At 36.2% G+C, this 18,764-nt stretch overlaps 1 protein-coding gene across 1 annotated transcript in view; it reads right to left on the bottom strand.

Moving 5' to 3' along the window:
- The window catches only part of SEPTIN10 (septin 10), a 53,783-nt gene that overhangs the window by 26,966 nt on the left and 8,053 nt on the right, over window positions 1–18,764 (bottom strand). Inside the window, exons 2-4 of the mRNA XM_020965205.2 lie at window positions 6,038–6,103; window positions 1,702–1,816; window positions 651–846 (exon numbers count right to left, since the gene is read on the bottom strand). Of these exons, the coding sequence (XP_020820864.1) occupies window positions 651–846; window positions 1,702–1,816; window positions 6,038–6,103 (377 nt within the window). The remainder of the gene's footprint in view (window positions 1–650; window positions 847–1,701; window positions 1,817–6,037; window positions 6,104–18,764) is intronic.

Here is an 18,764-nt window from a genome sequence, read left to right as displayed (position 1 = left end):
TTAAGGTAAAATAATTACAAATGTCAAAAAAAAATTTTTATTCTAAATCTAATTTTCAAATAATTGAAAGATTCACTTTTCCTTCATCCAAACATTTTATTAAGCACCTATCAAAGTTCAGGTTGGGGGTGGGCAAGGGGACAGCTAGTTGGTGAAGTGGATAAAACACCAGGCCTGGAATCAGGAAGACTCATCTTCCCAAGTTCAAATATGGCCTCAGACACTTGCTAGCTGTGTGACCCTAGGTAAGTCACTTAACCCTGTTTGCCTCTAGTTCTCTTATTTGCAAAATGAGCTGGAGAAGGAAATGGCAGACCACTCCAGTATCTTTGCCAAGAAAAGCCCAAATAAGGTCAAAGAGTTAGAAATGACTGAAACAACTGAAAAAAGTTGAGGTACTGTTCTAATCAATGGAGATGATACAAACAATATGATCCCTACCCCTAAAGTTCTTAAAACAGGAGAGGATTTAAGAATTGGACAAAAATAACAATATAAAATATGATGTGATAAAAACATAACAGAGGTAAAGAATATAACTGCCATACCAGAAAGACAGATCAGTATTCTAAGAGAAATTTAAAAAATACAATACTTCAAATGATTAATATAATTTTAAATAAATATTATATCAACAAGGAAAAACTAACCTCTCTTCTTTATTTATCTGGTCACCAAATCCCACTGTATTGACAACGGTCAGTTTCAATCGAACACTGCTTTCTTGAAGCTCATACATCTGTGCTTTAAGTCTGACATTTGGGTGAAAGTGTGAAGATTCAAAATCATCAAAATTTGTGTTAAATAATGTGTCGATCAGAGTTGATTTTCCAATTCCAGTTTCTCCTAAAACGAAAAGCAACTTTATAACTATATATGAGCACCATAGTGAGGTAAGAAACAACAAAAATCCAATGGATGGCTTCAAGACTCCCAACCACTGGAAAGAATGGGGTTTAACAGCAATAATTGCTAATAATAGCTAACATTTAGATAGCACCTACTATGTGTCAGCTGTGCTAAGCACAAGCCTGCAGGGTAGGTGCTATTGTCCCTATTTTACAGCACCCTCCACAGCCCATCAGATTCCCATTAACCACCAAAATGAACATACATGGAACACACCAGAACTATGGAAAAGTAGTAAAATTCTTAAAGAATTTAAGTGTTATATTTCAATAATTCAAGTGCTATTTTGATCAATTTTAAAACTCTAGGCCACTGTCTCAAATCAAAATTGTTATCACAAAACTATGATTTAAAAAGTGGTTCCAAATGGCTTTGAGTATAAGGACATCTTTTATAAGGCCAAAAAAATTTAGACTCCCACATGAGAGTAGCTGCACTGTAAGTATATGTTGACTGATGAAAATAAGTGCTGATGAAAAGAAAGCTACTATCAATTTGCAGTAAAATTTTATTTTTATCATTCACATCTACACACACTCCAAAAGCATTCATTCTGTCAACAGCAGGTACATTTGTTTGCATATTCATTTTGTTGAAACTAAATGAAGATCAAAATGTCAGTGCTCTGTGCATACAAGGACAACTCCTGCACTTCCTATGGGTCCCATATCCTACAGGTTAGGAACAGCAGTGCTGCGACAAGTGTTACATTGGCATTTGCGATTTTTAAAAAAGCCTTTATATTGTACGTTTTGGGAATGTTAGAAAACTTCAAGAAAGTTTGGCACTTACCCACACACAGAATGTTGAAGCAAAACCCTTGTTGAATGGACCTGTTGACCAACTGATCGGGCAAACTTTCAAAACCAACATGGCCATTAATAGTTAAACAACGAGGAATATCATCCTGAGTATGAGAAGAAATCTTTAATTAATATAGAATATGATCATTTTTTAAAAGATTTAATATTATTGTTAATGGAAAAAATTAGTTTACAACTTAACCTTGTTGTTCTATCTGTATGATTCTGAGCCAGTTACTTAACCCCCTCTGGACCTCAGTTTCTTAATTTGTAAAATGAAGGCTTTAGAATAGATGACCTCTAAAGTCCCATTCCCACTCTAAATTCTATGACCATTCTATCCTGAGATTCAAATGGATTAAATAAATCCATAAGAAAACCCTTTATCTATAGAATATATCAAAAAAGCCACTCCCCCAATACTTTTCTTTCATAGATACTTTTTGTACTTTGATTTCAAATAATACAATGCAATTTTGTTCTATTTGAAACAGGTCTAAATTTTTTAGAAAGTGAATCTACCTTGGACCCCTAGCCAAGAAAATCTACTTTCTAAACTATCAAAAATACTTCAGTCATGGCATTATGACCCTACCCTAAAGGGCTGAGGTGGGATATTGTTCATTATTAATCTTCATATATAAGACCCTTTACTATTATTACATATACTAAATAGGGCTCCTCTAAGCAATATACCTAGGTAAGGGGTGTGAGTTAAGTCTCATCAATCTGATAAAGCAAAATCAGTAGAATCAGGACGCCAGGCAAAGGTGTAATGTGTACTATTCATTAGATCCATTGTGTTTGCTTATGCCAAAGAACTTCAATTAGCGGTTGTGTTTCAAACACTAGTAAAAACTCTGATAACAAATATTTTATATACTCACTGGAAACTAGCATTAATAATAGTAAATTCTAAAAGTAGGTTGGTGATCAAGATAATAAATAGGCTAAAAACTAGAAAACATTACATTACAAAAACATCACAAACATTACATTTACAAAGTCAGAAACAGGGATGTATATCTGGTATTGATAAACTTAGAGGTCCTGCTTTAATTGAGCCCTTTAAGACAAATGAATTATTCAAGGAAAAGAAAAGGGAAGCTAAGAATTGAAAGTTCCAGAATGCCCAGTTAGGGCATGAAAGAGCCAACAAAGGAGACGGAGAAGAGGTAATTCTGAAAAGTAGAAAAAGGACAAGGATATATAAGGATAAAGATATAAGGGATCAGTAATTCCCGAGAATGAAAAAAATCAGTAAAGCAACAGAATTTGGAATTAGGAGGCCACTGCTGACCTTATGAGGGGTTGTTGCAACAGTGATGAGGTAAGAAGCCAGGTATCTAAGAACTGAGCAAATAATATGTAAACCATTCAACTCAACAAACATTTATTAATCAACTACTGTATGCAGAATACTATACTAAGCTATATGGAGAGATACCAAACCTAGATAAAACACAATCCCTGTACTCATGGAGTTTACATTCCTACTAAGAAGATAAGACAAGAACAGAGAAGCAAAATGTAAGTACATCATAGCAGTTTATAACATAGTATATGTAAGGTCTAAGAGGGAAAATCATATTTAAAGGATAATACAGAATTATCAACAAAAGGAAAGGATTCAAGTGGGAGGTGGCACATAGTTAGGTTTTAGAAGATGACTAGGACTACTCAGAGAGAGAAAACATTCCATATTATAGAGAATGAAGTAAGCAAAAGGAGGGAGATAGCCACGTTCTAAGGGAAGGAACAGTCTATTTTGAAGAAGAGATCATGGTACTCTAGGAAGATAGTAATGCAGGCACGTGTTATACTGATGGCAATGAGAAGAGAAGATGCAATGAATGAGAGAGATATAGAAATTGAACAGATAGAACCCAGTTAATGACTGGATATGAGAAAAAGTAGAAAATAAGTCAAATATAACACCAATGTTTCAAATATGAGGAACTTGGATAATGGTAATGGTGATCAGGAGGTTTAGCAATGAAAAAAGGAAGCCTGAAGAAATAATCTAAAGCTGGGTTTTTTTGGAGGGGTTTCAAAATAGGAATGTCCAACTTATGCAGAAGGGATAGAAGTCAGTGGAACAAAAACATTGAGCAATAAGGAAGCATGGTTAAACCAGTTGCAATGCCATAGCAATTAAACTACCAAAAAATTACTTTATAGAGCTAGGGAAAAAACTACAAAAATATTAATCTGGAATAACAAAATGTCAAGAATATCAAAGGAATCAATTAAAAAAATGTGAAAGAAGGTGAGCTAGACATACCAGATTTCAAGTTCAATTATAAAGCAGTATTCATCAAAACAATCTGGTACCGGCTAAGAAATAGAGTGGTGGATCAGTGGATCAGATTAAGTACACAATACATTATAGTGAATGATCATGGTAACATTGTTTGATAAACCCGAAGATCCAAGCTTTTGGACAAAAACTCATTATTTGACCAAAAACTACTGGGAAAACTAAAAACAGCATGGCAGAAACTAGGTATAGACTAGTATCTCATACTTATACCAAGATAAGGTCAAAATGGGTACATGATTTAGACATGAAGAGTGATGTCATAAGCAAATCAGAAGAGCATGTTAACCTGTAAGATCTATGGATAAGGGAGGAATTCAGGACCAAACAAGCTACAGAGCATTACAAAATGTAAAATGGATAATTTTTATTACATTATCTAGTCATATAAAAAAAATGCTCTATATCTATATTGATTAAAGAAATGCAAATTAAAATAACTGAGGTACTATCTCACACCTATCAGATTGGCTAATAGAACAGAAAAGGAAAATGATAAATGTTGGAGAGGATGTGGGAAAACTGGGACATTGATGCACTGTTGGTGGAGTTGTGAACTGATCCAATCATTCTGGAGAACAATTTGGAACTATGCCCAAAGGGCTATAAAACTGCATACCTTTTGATCCAGCAATACCACTACTAGGTCTGTATCCCAAAAAGATTTTTAAAAAAGGGGGGGCTGGAGTGGGGAGAAACTATTTGTACAAAAATATTTATAGCAGCTCTTTGTGGTGGCTAAGAATTGGAAATTGAGGGGGTGCCCTTCAACTGGGGAATGGCTGAACAAGTTGTGTTCTATAATTGTATTGGAATATTATTGTGCTATAAGAAATGACAAGCAGGATGATTTCAGAAAAATCTGGAAAGAATTAAATGAACTGATATAGAGTGAAGTGAGCAAAACCAGAAGAATACTGTATACAGTAAGAGAATTTTGCATGAAGAGCCTAGCTATTCTCAGCAATACAATGATCCAAGACAATCCCAAAGGATACATGATGGAAAATGCTTTCCACCTCCAGAGAAAGAACTGATGGTGTCAGAAAATGGACCAAAGCACACTATTTCTCTCTCACACACACAAAACGTATGACTTTATCAGATTGCTTACTATCTCAGGGAGAGGGGAGAGAAAAGAAGAGATAGAATTTAGCACTCAAAGCTTTAAAAAAAAGAATGTTTAAAATTGTTTTTACATGTAATTCGGGGAAAAAATAAAATATTATTTAAAAAGCTAGTTCCAAGGGGCATCTAGGTGACACAGTGGATAGAGCTCCAGTCTTGGAGTCAGGAGGACCTGAGTTCAAATCTAGTCTCAGACACTTGGCACTTACTAGCTATGTGACCCTGGGTAAGTCCCATAACCCCAACTGCCTCACCAAAAAAAAAAAACTAGTTGCAATGACTGATATCATTGAAAAGGCACCTTTCATGCTAAAATTAGTCTTCCTCCCTTTAAATCCAGATTAACAATATATTAAATTCATTGTGTTATTAGAGAACAAAATAACATAGAGCTGAGAAGGTACTTCAGTGGTCTTCAAGTCTAATCCCTCAATCAATGAGGCATCCTTAGACAAGTATCCTGTCTGTTTACATATCTCCAAGGAAAGGAGAGCTTTCTTCTGCCCCACTTAGGGTAGCTTTTCCCCACAGACTGATAGCTTTATTATTCACACATTTCTAAGACTACATCCATCAAAATAATGCTGCTCTTTGCATTTAGTGCTAAAGAGATCTGGTTGTGCTTTTCTTCCATTTTGGTGTGAAGTATGAATAGGTATTTTACCTGGATGAGACGGTTTTTGGATCAAAAAGTCTGAAAAGCTTTACCAATTATTAAATTAATCATTAAGTCAAGAACACATTTACGGATAAGTTAAAACCACGTATGAGTCTCTATCACATAAATTAGCTACCAGGCCTCTTGGTTAAAATCAAATCATGTATCATATTTAAAGCATAACCCACAATCATGTCATTAATTAAAATATATACTCACTGTTTTTTCTTCTTTGCCTGCCTGTGAGGTAGAACATGTTTTTATCCCCCCAAGAGCCTGATAGACCTGAAAATGAAAATTGAAAGCTTTTTTAAAAACCCACAAAAATACAAAAACAAGTAAAAAATAATTATGGCGAACAACCAAACAAGAAACTAATTTTTAAATAACATGATCTCCAAGGAGAAGGAGGAAAGAAGAGGACAGGGTCTAAACCTGATTTCATCAGAGTAAGGGACTCCTGGCAAAGAAACTTATTTTACCAAGGCAGATCAGCAACTGGCTTATCACTTACGACTGTGCAAAGCTTTTAAGTAGGCAGAACCAAATTAAAATATAATTAAGAGGAGAAGATTCTGGGAAGATGACAGAGTAGGTCAGAAAACTTTTGGCTCTCAATTTCTTCCACAAAAAGACAAAACACCTCAGAGTCAATGTAGAGCAGCAGAAATAATGGGAGTCTAGGTAAAGCACTTGTCCTCCTAAGACAACTTGAGAAGACCCCAGGAAAGACTAGGCCTCCGCGGCTGGAGTGAAGTACAAATACCTCCAGGCCTTATGGAATCAACAAACAAGCCCCGGGAGAAGCTGGGGTTGGATGGCAGCCTCAGCCTCAGGAATTTTCACCTTCTGACAGGGGTCAGAAGGCTAAGTAGGAGAAGACTGAAGGACTTTCCTCTGTCTAGGGACACTAATTACAGCTGTGCTAACCTCACACCTCAGGACTAGAACTTGATTATATTAATAGTTGCTAAAAACAAAACAAAAATAAAAATGAGTTAGCAAAGGAGAAAGAACCCAATCATAGATAGCTAATACTACATAGTTATCCACTCCTTTTTCAATGAGAACTGTCAAATAGTCCCAAGTCCAAAAACAGTACTTTAAAGTACTATAAAAATCAAATAAGAAAGATCGAGGAAAAAAATCAGGAAAAAAATAAGAGCAATTCAAGAAAAGTATGAAAAGAAAGTCAACCAACTAGAAATAGAGAACCAAAAACTTAAGGAAGAAAATAATTCCTTGAAAACAAGAATTGGGCAAGGGAAGCTAATAATGTTATAAGACACCAAGAAATAATAAAACAAAATCAAAAGAATAAAAAATATAATAAAAAATGAAAAAAATAAAAGAGAATTTGAAACATCTCATCAGAAAAACAACTGATCTGGAGAGGAGATTGAGGAGAGACAATCCAAAATTAGTTGGACTACCTGAAAGTTATGATCAAAAAAAGAATCTTGATACAATATTACAAAAAAACTTTTTTTTACAAAAAAAAACAAGGAAACCTGCCCTGAAGTTCTAGAACAAGAAGGGAAAGCAGAAATAGAAAAATTCCACCAATCACTACCTAAAAGAGATCCCAAGAAGAAAACTTATAGGAATATCATTGCCAAGTTTCACAGCTCCTAGGAAAAAATATTGCAAGCAATAAGAAAATAAAATTAAATATCATGGAACTACAATAAGAAATTATACAAGACCTAGCAACTACTACATCGAAGAACTGTAGGTCTTAGAATACTATATTTCCTATAGCAAAAGAGATGGGATTATGACCAAAGGTAATTTACCCAGCAAAGCTAAGTAAGATCCTGAATGAAAAAAAAATTAACTGAAAGACTCTTAGGTATTTACGACAAAAACGGCAGAACTTAAAATTCAACATATAAGATCCAGGAGAAATATAAGGTAAACATTAAAGACCAAATATAACTAATGTCAAATTGTTTACTTCTTATATGTGCAAATGTTATCAGTATTCTTATCACTGTCATCATTATTTAGGTAGTTTGAAAGAAAAGCTTGGGCTGAGCCAAGTATGATGGGGTAATTCTAAAAAAAATAAAACTGTGTAGGGAGAGATAAAAAGGAGTAATTATCTCATACAAATGAGGGATGAAAGGAAGAAATGATACAGGAGAAGTAATTCAGGGGGAGGGTGGGTAGTGCTAGAACCCATCACGAATGAGTTAAAGAGGAAACAGCATATAGATAGATATAGATATAGACAGACAACAGACAGACAGATGCCATGAAAGTCTTCTAAATTCAGAAAGAAATAAGAGGGACAGGGGATGGGGTGGGGAGAGAGGATAAGGGTAGAACTCTTAGAAGGGTGGGTATGTTAAGGCATAGGAAGGCAGGATAGAAGCAAATTAGAGGAGCAAGGGTGGATAAGGTAATAGGGTGAGAAGGAAAGTAAGGAAAAACAGGAAGGAAGGAAATACACAATATATAATTATAGCTTATGGGATAAATTTACCCATAAAATGGAATGGAATAACATTACCCATAAAATGAAAAAGGATAGCAGATTAAAATTTTGAATTCAACAATATGTTGCTTTCAGGAAACACAATAAAAATGAGAGATAAACAAAGATAAAATAAAAGGCTGAAGTAGAATTTATTACGTAAAAAAACCCCAAAACCTAGGGGTAGTAATCATGATCTCAAAGTTAAAGCTAAAATAGATTTAATTAAAAGAGAAAAATAAGGAAATGACATACACTATGTGTTACCAACATTATTCAATATTGTTTTAGACCATTTAAAATAACTAGACAGTATTAAATACCTGAAAGTATACCTGCCAAACAGACATAGAAACTACATGAACATAAACACAAAACATTTTTTATAAAAATAAAGTCAGATTTAAATAACTGGAGTAATATTTATTGTTCTTGGGTAGGTAAAACCAATATTTTTAAAATGACAATTTTACCTAACTGATCTATTTATTCAATGTCAACCCAATTAAATTACTAAAAAATCTTACTGAAAAAAAAATAAAGTTCATTTGGAAGAATAAAAGGTCAGGAATGTCAAAGAAACCAGGGAAAAAAGATGAAAAGGAAGGAGATTCAGACCTTAAACTCATTGTTGAAGTATAAGATGAATAATTTCAATCAGTTTAAATTAAAATTTATTATACAAATAAAGCCAATGTAGCCAAAAATAGAGGGAATACAGAAAATTGTGAAGAAACTTTCCTAGACAACCTTTCTTTCAGATAGGATGTGATTGTGTTGGAATACTACTGTGGTATAGGAAATGATGAACTGATTTAGAAAAATATGGGGGGCAGCCAGGTGGTGAAGTGGATAAAACACTGGACCCTAAAGTCAGGAGGACCTGAGTTCAAATCCGACCTCAGACACTTGACACTAACTAGCTTTGTGACCCTGGGCAAGTCACTTAATCCCAATCTGCAGCCCATAGTGATCTGTTTCTATTTTGAATTTTACATCATTAGAACACTGAGAGTCTAAGTGACTTGTCCATGGTCATATTGCTACTGCCATGTGTCAGAAACAGGGCTTAAACCCAGCTTCTCATTGAATAGCCAGCCTTCTATGCACTCACTATATTATATAAATATTTGTAGAGTACATACATACCCAAAAACCAACTTTCCAGAAAGCTGTCAAGATGATATTTCTGAAGTATAGATATGATGTCATTTCACAGTGACCATATCACCACTCTCCCACTCAAATCTTCAATGGTTGGTTATTGTCTTTCAGATAAAACATAAAACCTTCAGTCTGGCATTTTGAAGTCTCACCACCATCTGGCTCCCACCTACCTCTCTGGTTTTTCTTTATATTACTTTTTCACACACTCTTCCTACCTTGCAGACTTGACACCCACTTGGCATAGTGCCTGGCACATAGTAGGTGCTATATAAATGCTAATTCCCTTCCCTCCTAGTGAAATTGGCCTAATTGCACCCCATACATTTCACAGAACCCCAAGCTTCCTACTAAGTACAACTCAGGTACAACCTCTTATACAAAAAGCCTTTCCTCACCCTTTCATCTTGGGTTTTTAGTGTTCTCTTTCCCTTAGAACTACTTGGCATAAACTTGTATATCCATGCAAAAATAGCACCTACTCCTCAAGGTTGTTAAGATAAAATGATACTGTTTGTAAGACACTTTGCTATCGCCTTATCTGGAAGCTAGGTGGCACAGCAGATGGAGCATTGAGCCTACAGTCAAGAATACTCATCTTCTGTGTTCAAATCTAACTTCAGACACTTACTAGCTATGTGACCCTGGGCAAGTCACTTAGAGTTAAGTTCCTTCATCTGTAAAAGAACTAGAGAAGGAAACGGCAAACCACTCCAGTATCTTTGCCAAGAAGAGTCAGATGTGACTGAACAAAAAAAATCATCTTACTATTATTACTGTGAAGAGAATTATGATTTTTATAATAATCAATATATGTGAGCATTGTCAAAATTTGATTCATCATTTAAGCTGCATTGTAAGTTTGACTCACAAGAGAGGAAATTCCAAAAAATCTAATCTATTGGTATATTCATTACACATATCATATCGATTATGAAAATCATAGTTCCATTTCTATTACATATCATATCTCTCCAGAAGGATACAAGTTCCTTGAGGGCAGAGAATGTGTTTCATTGTGTCTTTGTTCGAGTATTTTCTGTAAAAGGTAAAATTAGCAATTTACCCTAGAAGTAAAAGCAAAGAGAAGGAAGAGACCCAGGGATGTTTAAGTTTATATTACAGTATTACTGGGTGTGTGTGTGTGGTGGGGTGGGGGGGTGGCGGCATGGGGGGGAAGTGGTGGTGATACATGTCATATGCTCCTTTATCCTCTCTCCTTCCTTGGCTTCTGTGAAACTGCTCTTTCCTGATTCTCTTCTTTCTTACCTGACTGTTCCTTCACAGTCACTCACCATAGGCAGTTCCATCGTCCATCTCTTACCAGCTAACTGTGGGTTGGTTCTGTTCTAGGTCTTCCTTTCTTCTGTCTCACCTCTGTCTCCTTTGGTGATCTTAACAGTTTCCATTAGTTTACCTCTAAGTAGATGACTACCAAACATATTTTTTCAACCCTAACTCTCTCATAAATTCCAATCCCACAACTGAGTAATGGACATCTTCACCTAGATTAGTCAACAAACATTTATTAAACACTTACTGTGAATCTGACCAGTGCTAAGCACTGGAAATTCAAAGAAAAGTAAAGTCATGATCCTTCCCCTCAGAGATCACATTCTAATGGGGACACAACATGTAAACAACCAGGTACCCACAAAATAGAGATAAACATGTAAACAATGAGGTACAGTGTGTGTGTGTGTGTGTGTGTGTGTGTGTGTATGTGTGTAGCTATATATCTAGGTATTTTGTGTATACTTGGTTGTTTACTAGATAGACAGACAAATAGATAGAAGAGATGTAATTGGGACATAATCTCAGAGGGAAGGGAAGGAGGGACACTGGCGGAAAGTCCTCTCTTGAAAGGTGAGATCTGAGACGAGTCTTGAAGGAAGCTATGGTGGCAGAGGTGAGAAAAGAGAACATTACAGCAACAAGGAATAGCTGATAGAAAAGAAAGAGAAAACAAAATGTCATGTGCAAGAAGCATCCAAAAAGCCAGTGTCACTAGATCACAGAGCACATGCAAGGGATTTTCACCTGATGAATTTTCACCCAATGAACAATGTAGGGATCAGACAGCTGGGAGGGAGGGGGGTGGAGAAGAGTGAAAGACTCCCACTGTTTCCAGATACCAGGCCTACAGATGCTGACCAGACTGTTGGAAAGGAGGAGCGAGCACACACCCAGTGAGTGTGGTGATGGCACTGCAAGGAACAAGAACATTTTCAGGACAGGGTGGCAGGAAGATCTTACTGTGGCTTAAGGGAGGAGAGGAGTGCCTGAGGTTGGGCCCCCAGAATTCAGAAAATAACAGTAAAAAGGACCTAAGGTCTGGGGTTCCATGATCCACAACTCAAGATTAAAACCTGATTACGATGATAAGCTGCTAAAAAAATAAAATAAAAATGAGTAAGCCAAGGGAAATGAACTGGATCATAGATAACTTACTACTTGTTTATCCTTTGTTCTGGAAGAAAACCATGACATCAGGGCGATAATGACATGACATGCAAGTGAACTAGATTTAAGTGAGAGAGGGCTGTACAAAGTCGCCTGCCTCATTTTCTCCTCCAGAGCCATCTGGGTCTAGTGGCCAGATATGGAACAGGACAACTGGAGATGGCCCAGGATGCTGGGGGAGACTTTGGCCTTTTCAAGCCACGGTCTTTAATGGTTCTCAGTTTGACAGAGGCGACCAGTGATTAAGGCTTAAAGAGCCAAGAATGGCCTCTTTGGAAAAAAAAAATCTAGGAAGGGAAGGCCCTCAGGGTTTCTGGGCAAAATGGAAACAACTGTTGTTTACATTCATTCTGAGCCAATCAGGGCTGAAACAATGACCAAGCAGGGCATGGGCTGGGACCTGCTGTTGGCCAATCAATGAGGGAGTGTGATTTGGGGTTAAGGCTAGTCTTTAAGAGAAAAAAGTTTCAGAGATTAAAATTTACATTCCCTTTGGGCAGAGCACCAGCAGGCAAGGGTGTGATACCCTATATAGACACAGAGAAAGAGAGAAAATGGAAAGACAGAAAGACAGAAAAGCAGACAAACAGAGAGGCAGACAGGGGCAGAAAGGAAGGAAGGGAGGGAAGCGTGAGAAGGAAGGAAGGGAGGGAAGGAAGCAAGCATGTTGCCCAACTGGAAGTTCGGTCCCTGAGAGGCAGCTTCTTTTCTCCTCATGGAGGCTGCTACTTTCCTTGGTTCCCAAAGAGGACCATGATATCAGGGAGGTGATGCTATGACATGAAGTTGAATTGGATTTAAGTAAGGGATGGCTGTGCAAAATCATCAGCCTCACTTTCTGCTCCAGAACCATCTGGGTCCAGTGGCCAGATATAGATCAAGACGTCAGATAGTATGGTGTAAAAGAAAATCTAGGTTCGTATTCAGAGGAAAATAATGAAGTTAAAATAAAAAAGCCACTCCTATCACAAAAAGTAATGTCAAATAGTCACAAGCCCAAAAAGAGTTCTTGGAAGAACTTAAAAAGGATTTCAAAAATAAATGAGAGATCAAGATAAAATTTTTAAAAAAAGCAATCCAAGAAAATTATGAAAACAAGGTTAACCAGTTGGAATGAGAGGTCCAAAATCTTAAGGAAGAAAATAACTCCTTGAAAACTAGAATTGGACAAGAGGAATCAAATGATGTTAAAAGATACCAAGAAATAACAAAAGTAGAAAAAAAATAGATTAGAACCTGAAACATCTCATTAGAAAAACAACTGATCTGGAGAATAGATCAAGGAGAGACAATGTAAGAAATGCTGGACTCCCTGCAAGTTATGATCAAAAAGAATTTTGATACAATATTACAACAAATTAAGGAAAATGGCTTTGAAGTTCTAGAACAAGAGGGTAAAGAAGAAATAGAAAAAAACCTACCATTCATCACCTGAAAGAGATCCCAGGGGGAAAACTTAAAGGAATGTCCTAGCCAGTTTCAAAACTCCCAGGTTAAAGAGAAAATATTGCAAGCAACAACAATGACAAAAACTATATAAATACTGCAGAGATATAATCAAGATTTCACAGGACCTAGAAGCTTCTACACTAAAAGACTCCAAGGTATTGGAACATTATATTTTAAAGATCAGAAGAACTAGGGTTGTGACCAAGAACAATTTACCCAGAAAAGTTGAGTATAAGCCTGACTGAAAAAAAAAAAAGACATTTGATGAACTGAAAGACTTTCAGGTATTTTGTGACAAAATGACCAGAATTCAATGGAAAATTCAATATAAAAGATCCAGAAGAAATAAAAGGAAAATATTAAAGATTAATTATAAGGGAATCATTAAGGTCAAAGTGTTTATTTCTTATATATGAAAATGTTATCAGTATTCTTATGAGTGTCAATGTTACTACGATAGTTTGAAAGAAAGGTTGGGGCTGAGTTGTGTACAATGGGGTGACCTAAAAAACAAAATTGGGTAGCAAAAAAAAAGAGCAATCATCTCAAAAATGGGGCATGAAAAGAAGAACTGATACAGAGGAAGTAAATGGGGTGGAAAGCTGGTAATGCTGGGGAACCTCATTCTCATCTGATCTGGGTAAAAGAGGGAACAACATATATGTATCTAAAAGGGTATAAAAGTATTCTAAACTTATAAAGAAATAAGAGGACTAGGAGACACAATAAAGGAGGGACAAAAGGAATAGGAGGGTAAGGGGAAAGCATAAGCTAATAGGGATAGGGTAAAAAGATAGGCTTGAGAAGAACAATACTGAATAAAAATAAGATGGAGAGAAATTCACTGTCACAACTTTGAAAGTGAATATGGATTAAAAATCAGAATCCAACAAAACATAAAGAAGAGATAGTAAGAGATACCCCATTTAAAAGAGCTCTAGACAGTATAAAATACCTGAGAATACACCTACCAAAACAAAGGCAGGAACTATACGAACATAATAATTGATTCTTTCAGTAAAAAAAAAAAGGCAGGTCTGATTCTATCACCCCACCCCTTATTTAATAAACTCCAGTTGCTCCCGGTTAACTATAGGAGCAAATACAAAATAATCTTTTTAGTATGCAAAGCTCTTCCGCAGTCTAGTCCCCTTCTTTGTTTCCAGTCTTCTTACACATTACTCCCCCAACATGTACTCCAAGGACATTAGCTTCTTGGCTGTTCCATAAATACACTCCATCTCTCAGCTCTGGCCATTTTCTCTGGCTGTCCTCCATACCTGGAATGCTCCTCCTACAATCCAACTTCTGATCAGTCTGGCTTCCTTTAAGTCCCAACTAAAATCTCACCTTCCACAAGAAGCCTTCCCTAAACCTTGTTAATTCCAATGCTTCCCCCTCTTTTAATTATTTCTTATTTATCCTGCATATAGCTTGCTTTGCATATATTTGGTTTACATATTGTCACCCCCACTAGATTGTAAGCTCCTTGAGGGCAGAGTCTTTTGCCTCTTTTTGTATCCCCAATGTTTAGCACAGTTCTTGGCACATAGTAGGTACCTAATAAATGTTTACTGAATGAATATTGTGAACCCTTTTCTCCCCTATGTTGCTCCTGCAGAGACTCTAGGAAAATAAAATAAAGTTTAAAAAAAAAACCCTAGGGACAGGAGGAGAGGAGTGAAGCAGTTTTGTTAGGGAGAAATTTCATGTAAGGGCATAGGAAGACTACATATGTATATTTATATATACATATATGTATAAGACCATATATATGGACAGATATAGATCCAAAGAGGTAGACCTCCACAAGATTAAGGAAGAACTTGAACACCAGACAGAGGAGTATAGGGTTTAATTGGTAGACAAAAGGAGCCTTAAATTTTTGGACAGGGGAGAAACATCTGCTCCAGGCCAGAGAAAAACTATTTGCAGTCATAAAATCACCATTACAATTAGCCTTCTTCTTAGGCTATCGACTTCAGAGGTATTAAAAAGTAGGTAAAACTAATAATGACTATGGCGATTATACCCATGATAGTGTTAGGTAGTTAGAGAACGATTACTTTAAGTAATCAATCTAATTAATCAGAGACCTCACATGACCAAACAAACCCTGGCTGATATTTGTTTTCAGCTTTTATTATACCTGTTAATATGCATGGCTTATTTTTCTAGTCTATTCACTGTTTAATAAGCAACTTGATTGATAAGCAAATTCTGTTTCCAAGACAATGAATACGTGACAACAGGATGTTTTGCAGTTTTTATAGGAAAATTCCTTATAATCTTCATTAAGTTTTTCTACTCAAAGTTCATATCAAATATCCCCCTTTGTTTATTCATTTCCTGAGCTTCTGGGGACTGCCAAAAGCTTTCTTATAATCTCCTTGTGGGCAAGTATTTTGATCAGGAAGCCTGAGTCACCTAGAAAGATTATAAATAGCTTTGTAAAGTTAATGTTTTCCAGGCATTACTTGGCAGTTATTTTTTTAAATTGGGGATTAAAATGGTTTTTCTTGTAGAAAAATTCTCAATCTTTTATCCACAAGGGGAATTACAGGGAGAATAACCACTCCACAAGGTGAAATTCCTAATGTCAGTCAACAAAGCATTTATTAAGCATATACTATATGTTTGATAGGCATTGGCAATGAAGACATTGAGAAGGACTAGTGATACAAATACACACCAAAAGGAAGACAGTACCTTCCTTCAAAGAGCTGACAGTCTAAGGGAGGAAGCTAACATGAAAGGAGATGATACTAAAACATGGGGAAATCTGAAAATCACCACTATCCACTCCCATAAATTGTTCCCTCAATACTTCAAACTTTCTTAAAAGATATAAAGTGCCTAAGAAGTAGTGTCATTTAATGTACATATGAATGAGTGAAAAAAGCATTTATTAAGTGTTTATTACATGCAAAGCACTGCACAAAGTGCTCAGGACAAAAAGAGAAAAAAGACAGCCCTTGTGCTCAAGATCACATTTTGATAGGGGAGACATCCCATCTGGAAGGTTGTAGCTCCTTGTCAAATGGCAAGGTCCCATGGTCCTTTAACAGTATTGGCAAGAGATTAATGCCACTTTAATGCATTTCCAGTGATAAAGTCATGTCACTTTGTGATGGTGAACTGTTTTACACTGCCAAATACTTTGGCAGCAAGAAACTTTTTTTCGGGATCTTTGATACCTTTGAATATAGCCCTGCAGGAGCAGTTGTTAGGCTGCATCTCTATAGAGGTCACTTCCCAAGATGATGGCTGAGGGCACCAGTCTGGAAGTACTGCCACTCCTATGGCTCTTGGGTCCAGGGTCCTAGGCTGTCTCCATCCAGGTATGAGAGAAGGTGGTGACGTTGCTTGACTTGTGTTGCTGCTTTAGCTAGGTTGGCTTGCCTGTCCTATGTATGGCAGTTGGTTGGTAGCTGATGGGGTTACCCAGCCCCTTCTCCACAGGAGTTTCATCTCTGAATAACGGCTATAAGAGCTAGTCTGGAACTAGGATTGGTGATCTTCAGCAGAGGTGTCAAAGTGCCACTGACCCAGATTAAAATATAATTGGGAAACGTTTTAACAAAATATAATGTGAGGTCTTCTAAGTTGACATGCAGCCTATCTGATGGGTGTGAGGTGGTACCTCAGAGTTATTTTAATTTGTATTTCTCTAATCAATAGTAATTTAGAGCATTTTTTTACATATATACAGAAAGCTTTGACTTCTGAAAACTGCCTGTTCATATCCTTTCATCATTTATCAGTTGGGGAATGACTTGTATTTTTATAAATTTGACTCAGTTATTTATGTATTTGAGAAATTAGGCCCTTATCAGAGATACTTGCTGCAAAATTTCCCCCTCAGTTTTCTGCTTTCCTGTTCATTTTGGTTGCGTTGGTTTTGTTTATGCAAAAACTTATATTTTATATAATTAAAATTATCTATTTTACACTTTGTAATGCTCTCTATATTTTCTTTAGTCCTAAATTCTTCCCTTATTCATAGATCTGACAAACCAGTCCATGTTCTCCTGATTTGCTTATGGTATCACCCTTAATGAGTAAATCATGTACCCATTTTGACATCTTCGTATAAGGTGTGAGATGTTGGTCTATACCTAGTTTCTGCCATACTGTTTTCCATTTTCCCCAGCATTTTTTATCAGATAATGAGTTTTTGTTTCAAAAGTTTGGATCTTTGGGTTTATCAATACCATATTACTATGGTCATTTGCTATAATGTATTGTGTACCTAATCTATTCCACTGATCCACCACTATTTTTTAGCCAATACCAGACTGTTTTGATAATTACTGCTTTATAATATAGTTTGAGATCTGGTACAGCTGGAGTACCGTCTTTCATATTTTTTTTCATTGATACCCTTGATATTATTATACTTGACCTTTTATTCTTCCAGGTGAATTTTGTGGTTTTTTTCAAGCTCTATAAAAATTTGTTTGGTAGTTTGATTGGTGTGGCATTGAATAAATAGATTAATTTAGGTAGAATTGTCATTTTCTATTATATTGGCTCTTGGTTCACTTATTTAAAGTGGCAGCAATAAAAAAAAATAGAGGTACTTCTTACGGTGCTTAGCTGGGAGTTATTCATTGGTGTTCCTCATAGTCAAACTGTTTTATGATTTTCCCCAAAGCACTCAACTTAACCAAATATTACCAAAATTCACTACTTCATACAAACTTATCATGTCACCTAAGCTTGATCATGAGACACTGGGGAACAGGTTTCTAAACTAGCTGTATATCTTAATTCTCTTGTAGTCTTTATGTCTCGAGATAAAAATGGCCTATCCAGAGAATCAGTGGGTTCTAAATTATTCTACAGAACTCCCAAAAACTTATAAGGTATCCCCTGGAATTCCATTAAAAGGGAGGCGAGGAGATGGAGGTAGCCATGTTAGACTTCCAAATGCTGTCTTAAAATCATACCAGAATTTAGGAATCTATGTCACTGGTACATAGTAGGCACTTAAAGTCACTTCCTTTAATATGATACAAGGTTGTATGCTATAGACCCCCCTCAACTCAGAACTATAGAGCTAGAAGGCATATTAGATATCACATAATCCAGCCCCTCTCATTTTTAGAGAAGACTAAAGGCCAGAAGTGATTTACCTATAAACATCCAACAAATTTATGGTGCATAGCCTAGGTGCCCGACTTTCTAGTGATCATTCTCTAATCCACATTGCAGTCTTTACTCATTTCTGGGCTCTGGTAGATAGGTTTGTACAGGGATACAGTGTCACATTTTAGTGATGCTACAATTTTCAAGAAGGTACACAGGAAACCGGAACCCCATTACTGTAAGCCTATAAAAGTAGGAACAGGAGAAGAGATTTTAGGGGTCATTGTTTCTCCAGATGTT

The sequence above is a fragment of the Phascolarctos cinereus genome, unplaced genomic scaffold (assembly GCF_003287225.1).
Source record: "Phascolarctos cinereus isolate Bilbo 61053 unplaced genomic scaffold, phaCin_HiC Scaffold_7;HRSCAF=346, whole genome shotgun sequence".
NCBI lineage: Eukaryota > Metazoa > Chordata > Mammalia > Diprotodontia > Phascolarctidae > Phascolarctos > Phascolarctos cinereus.
The sequence above is the reverse complement of the archived record's forward strand: the minus strand, read 5'-3'. Positions and strand labels throughout refer to the sequence as shown.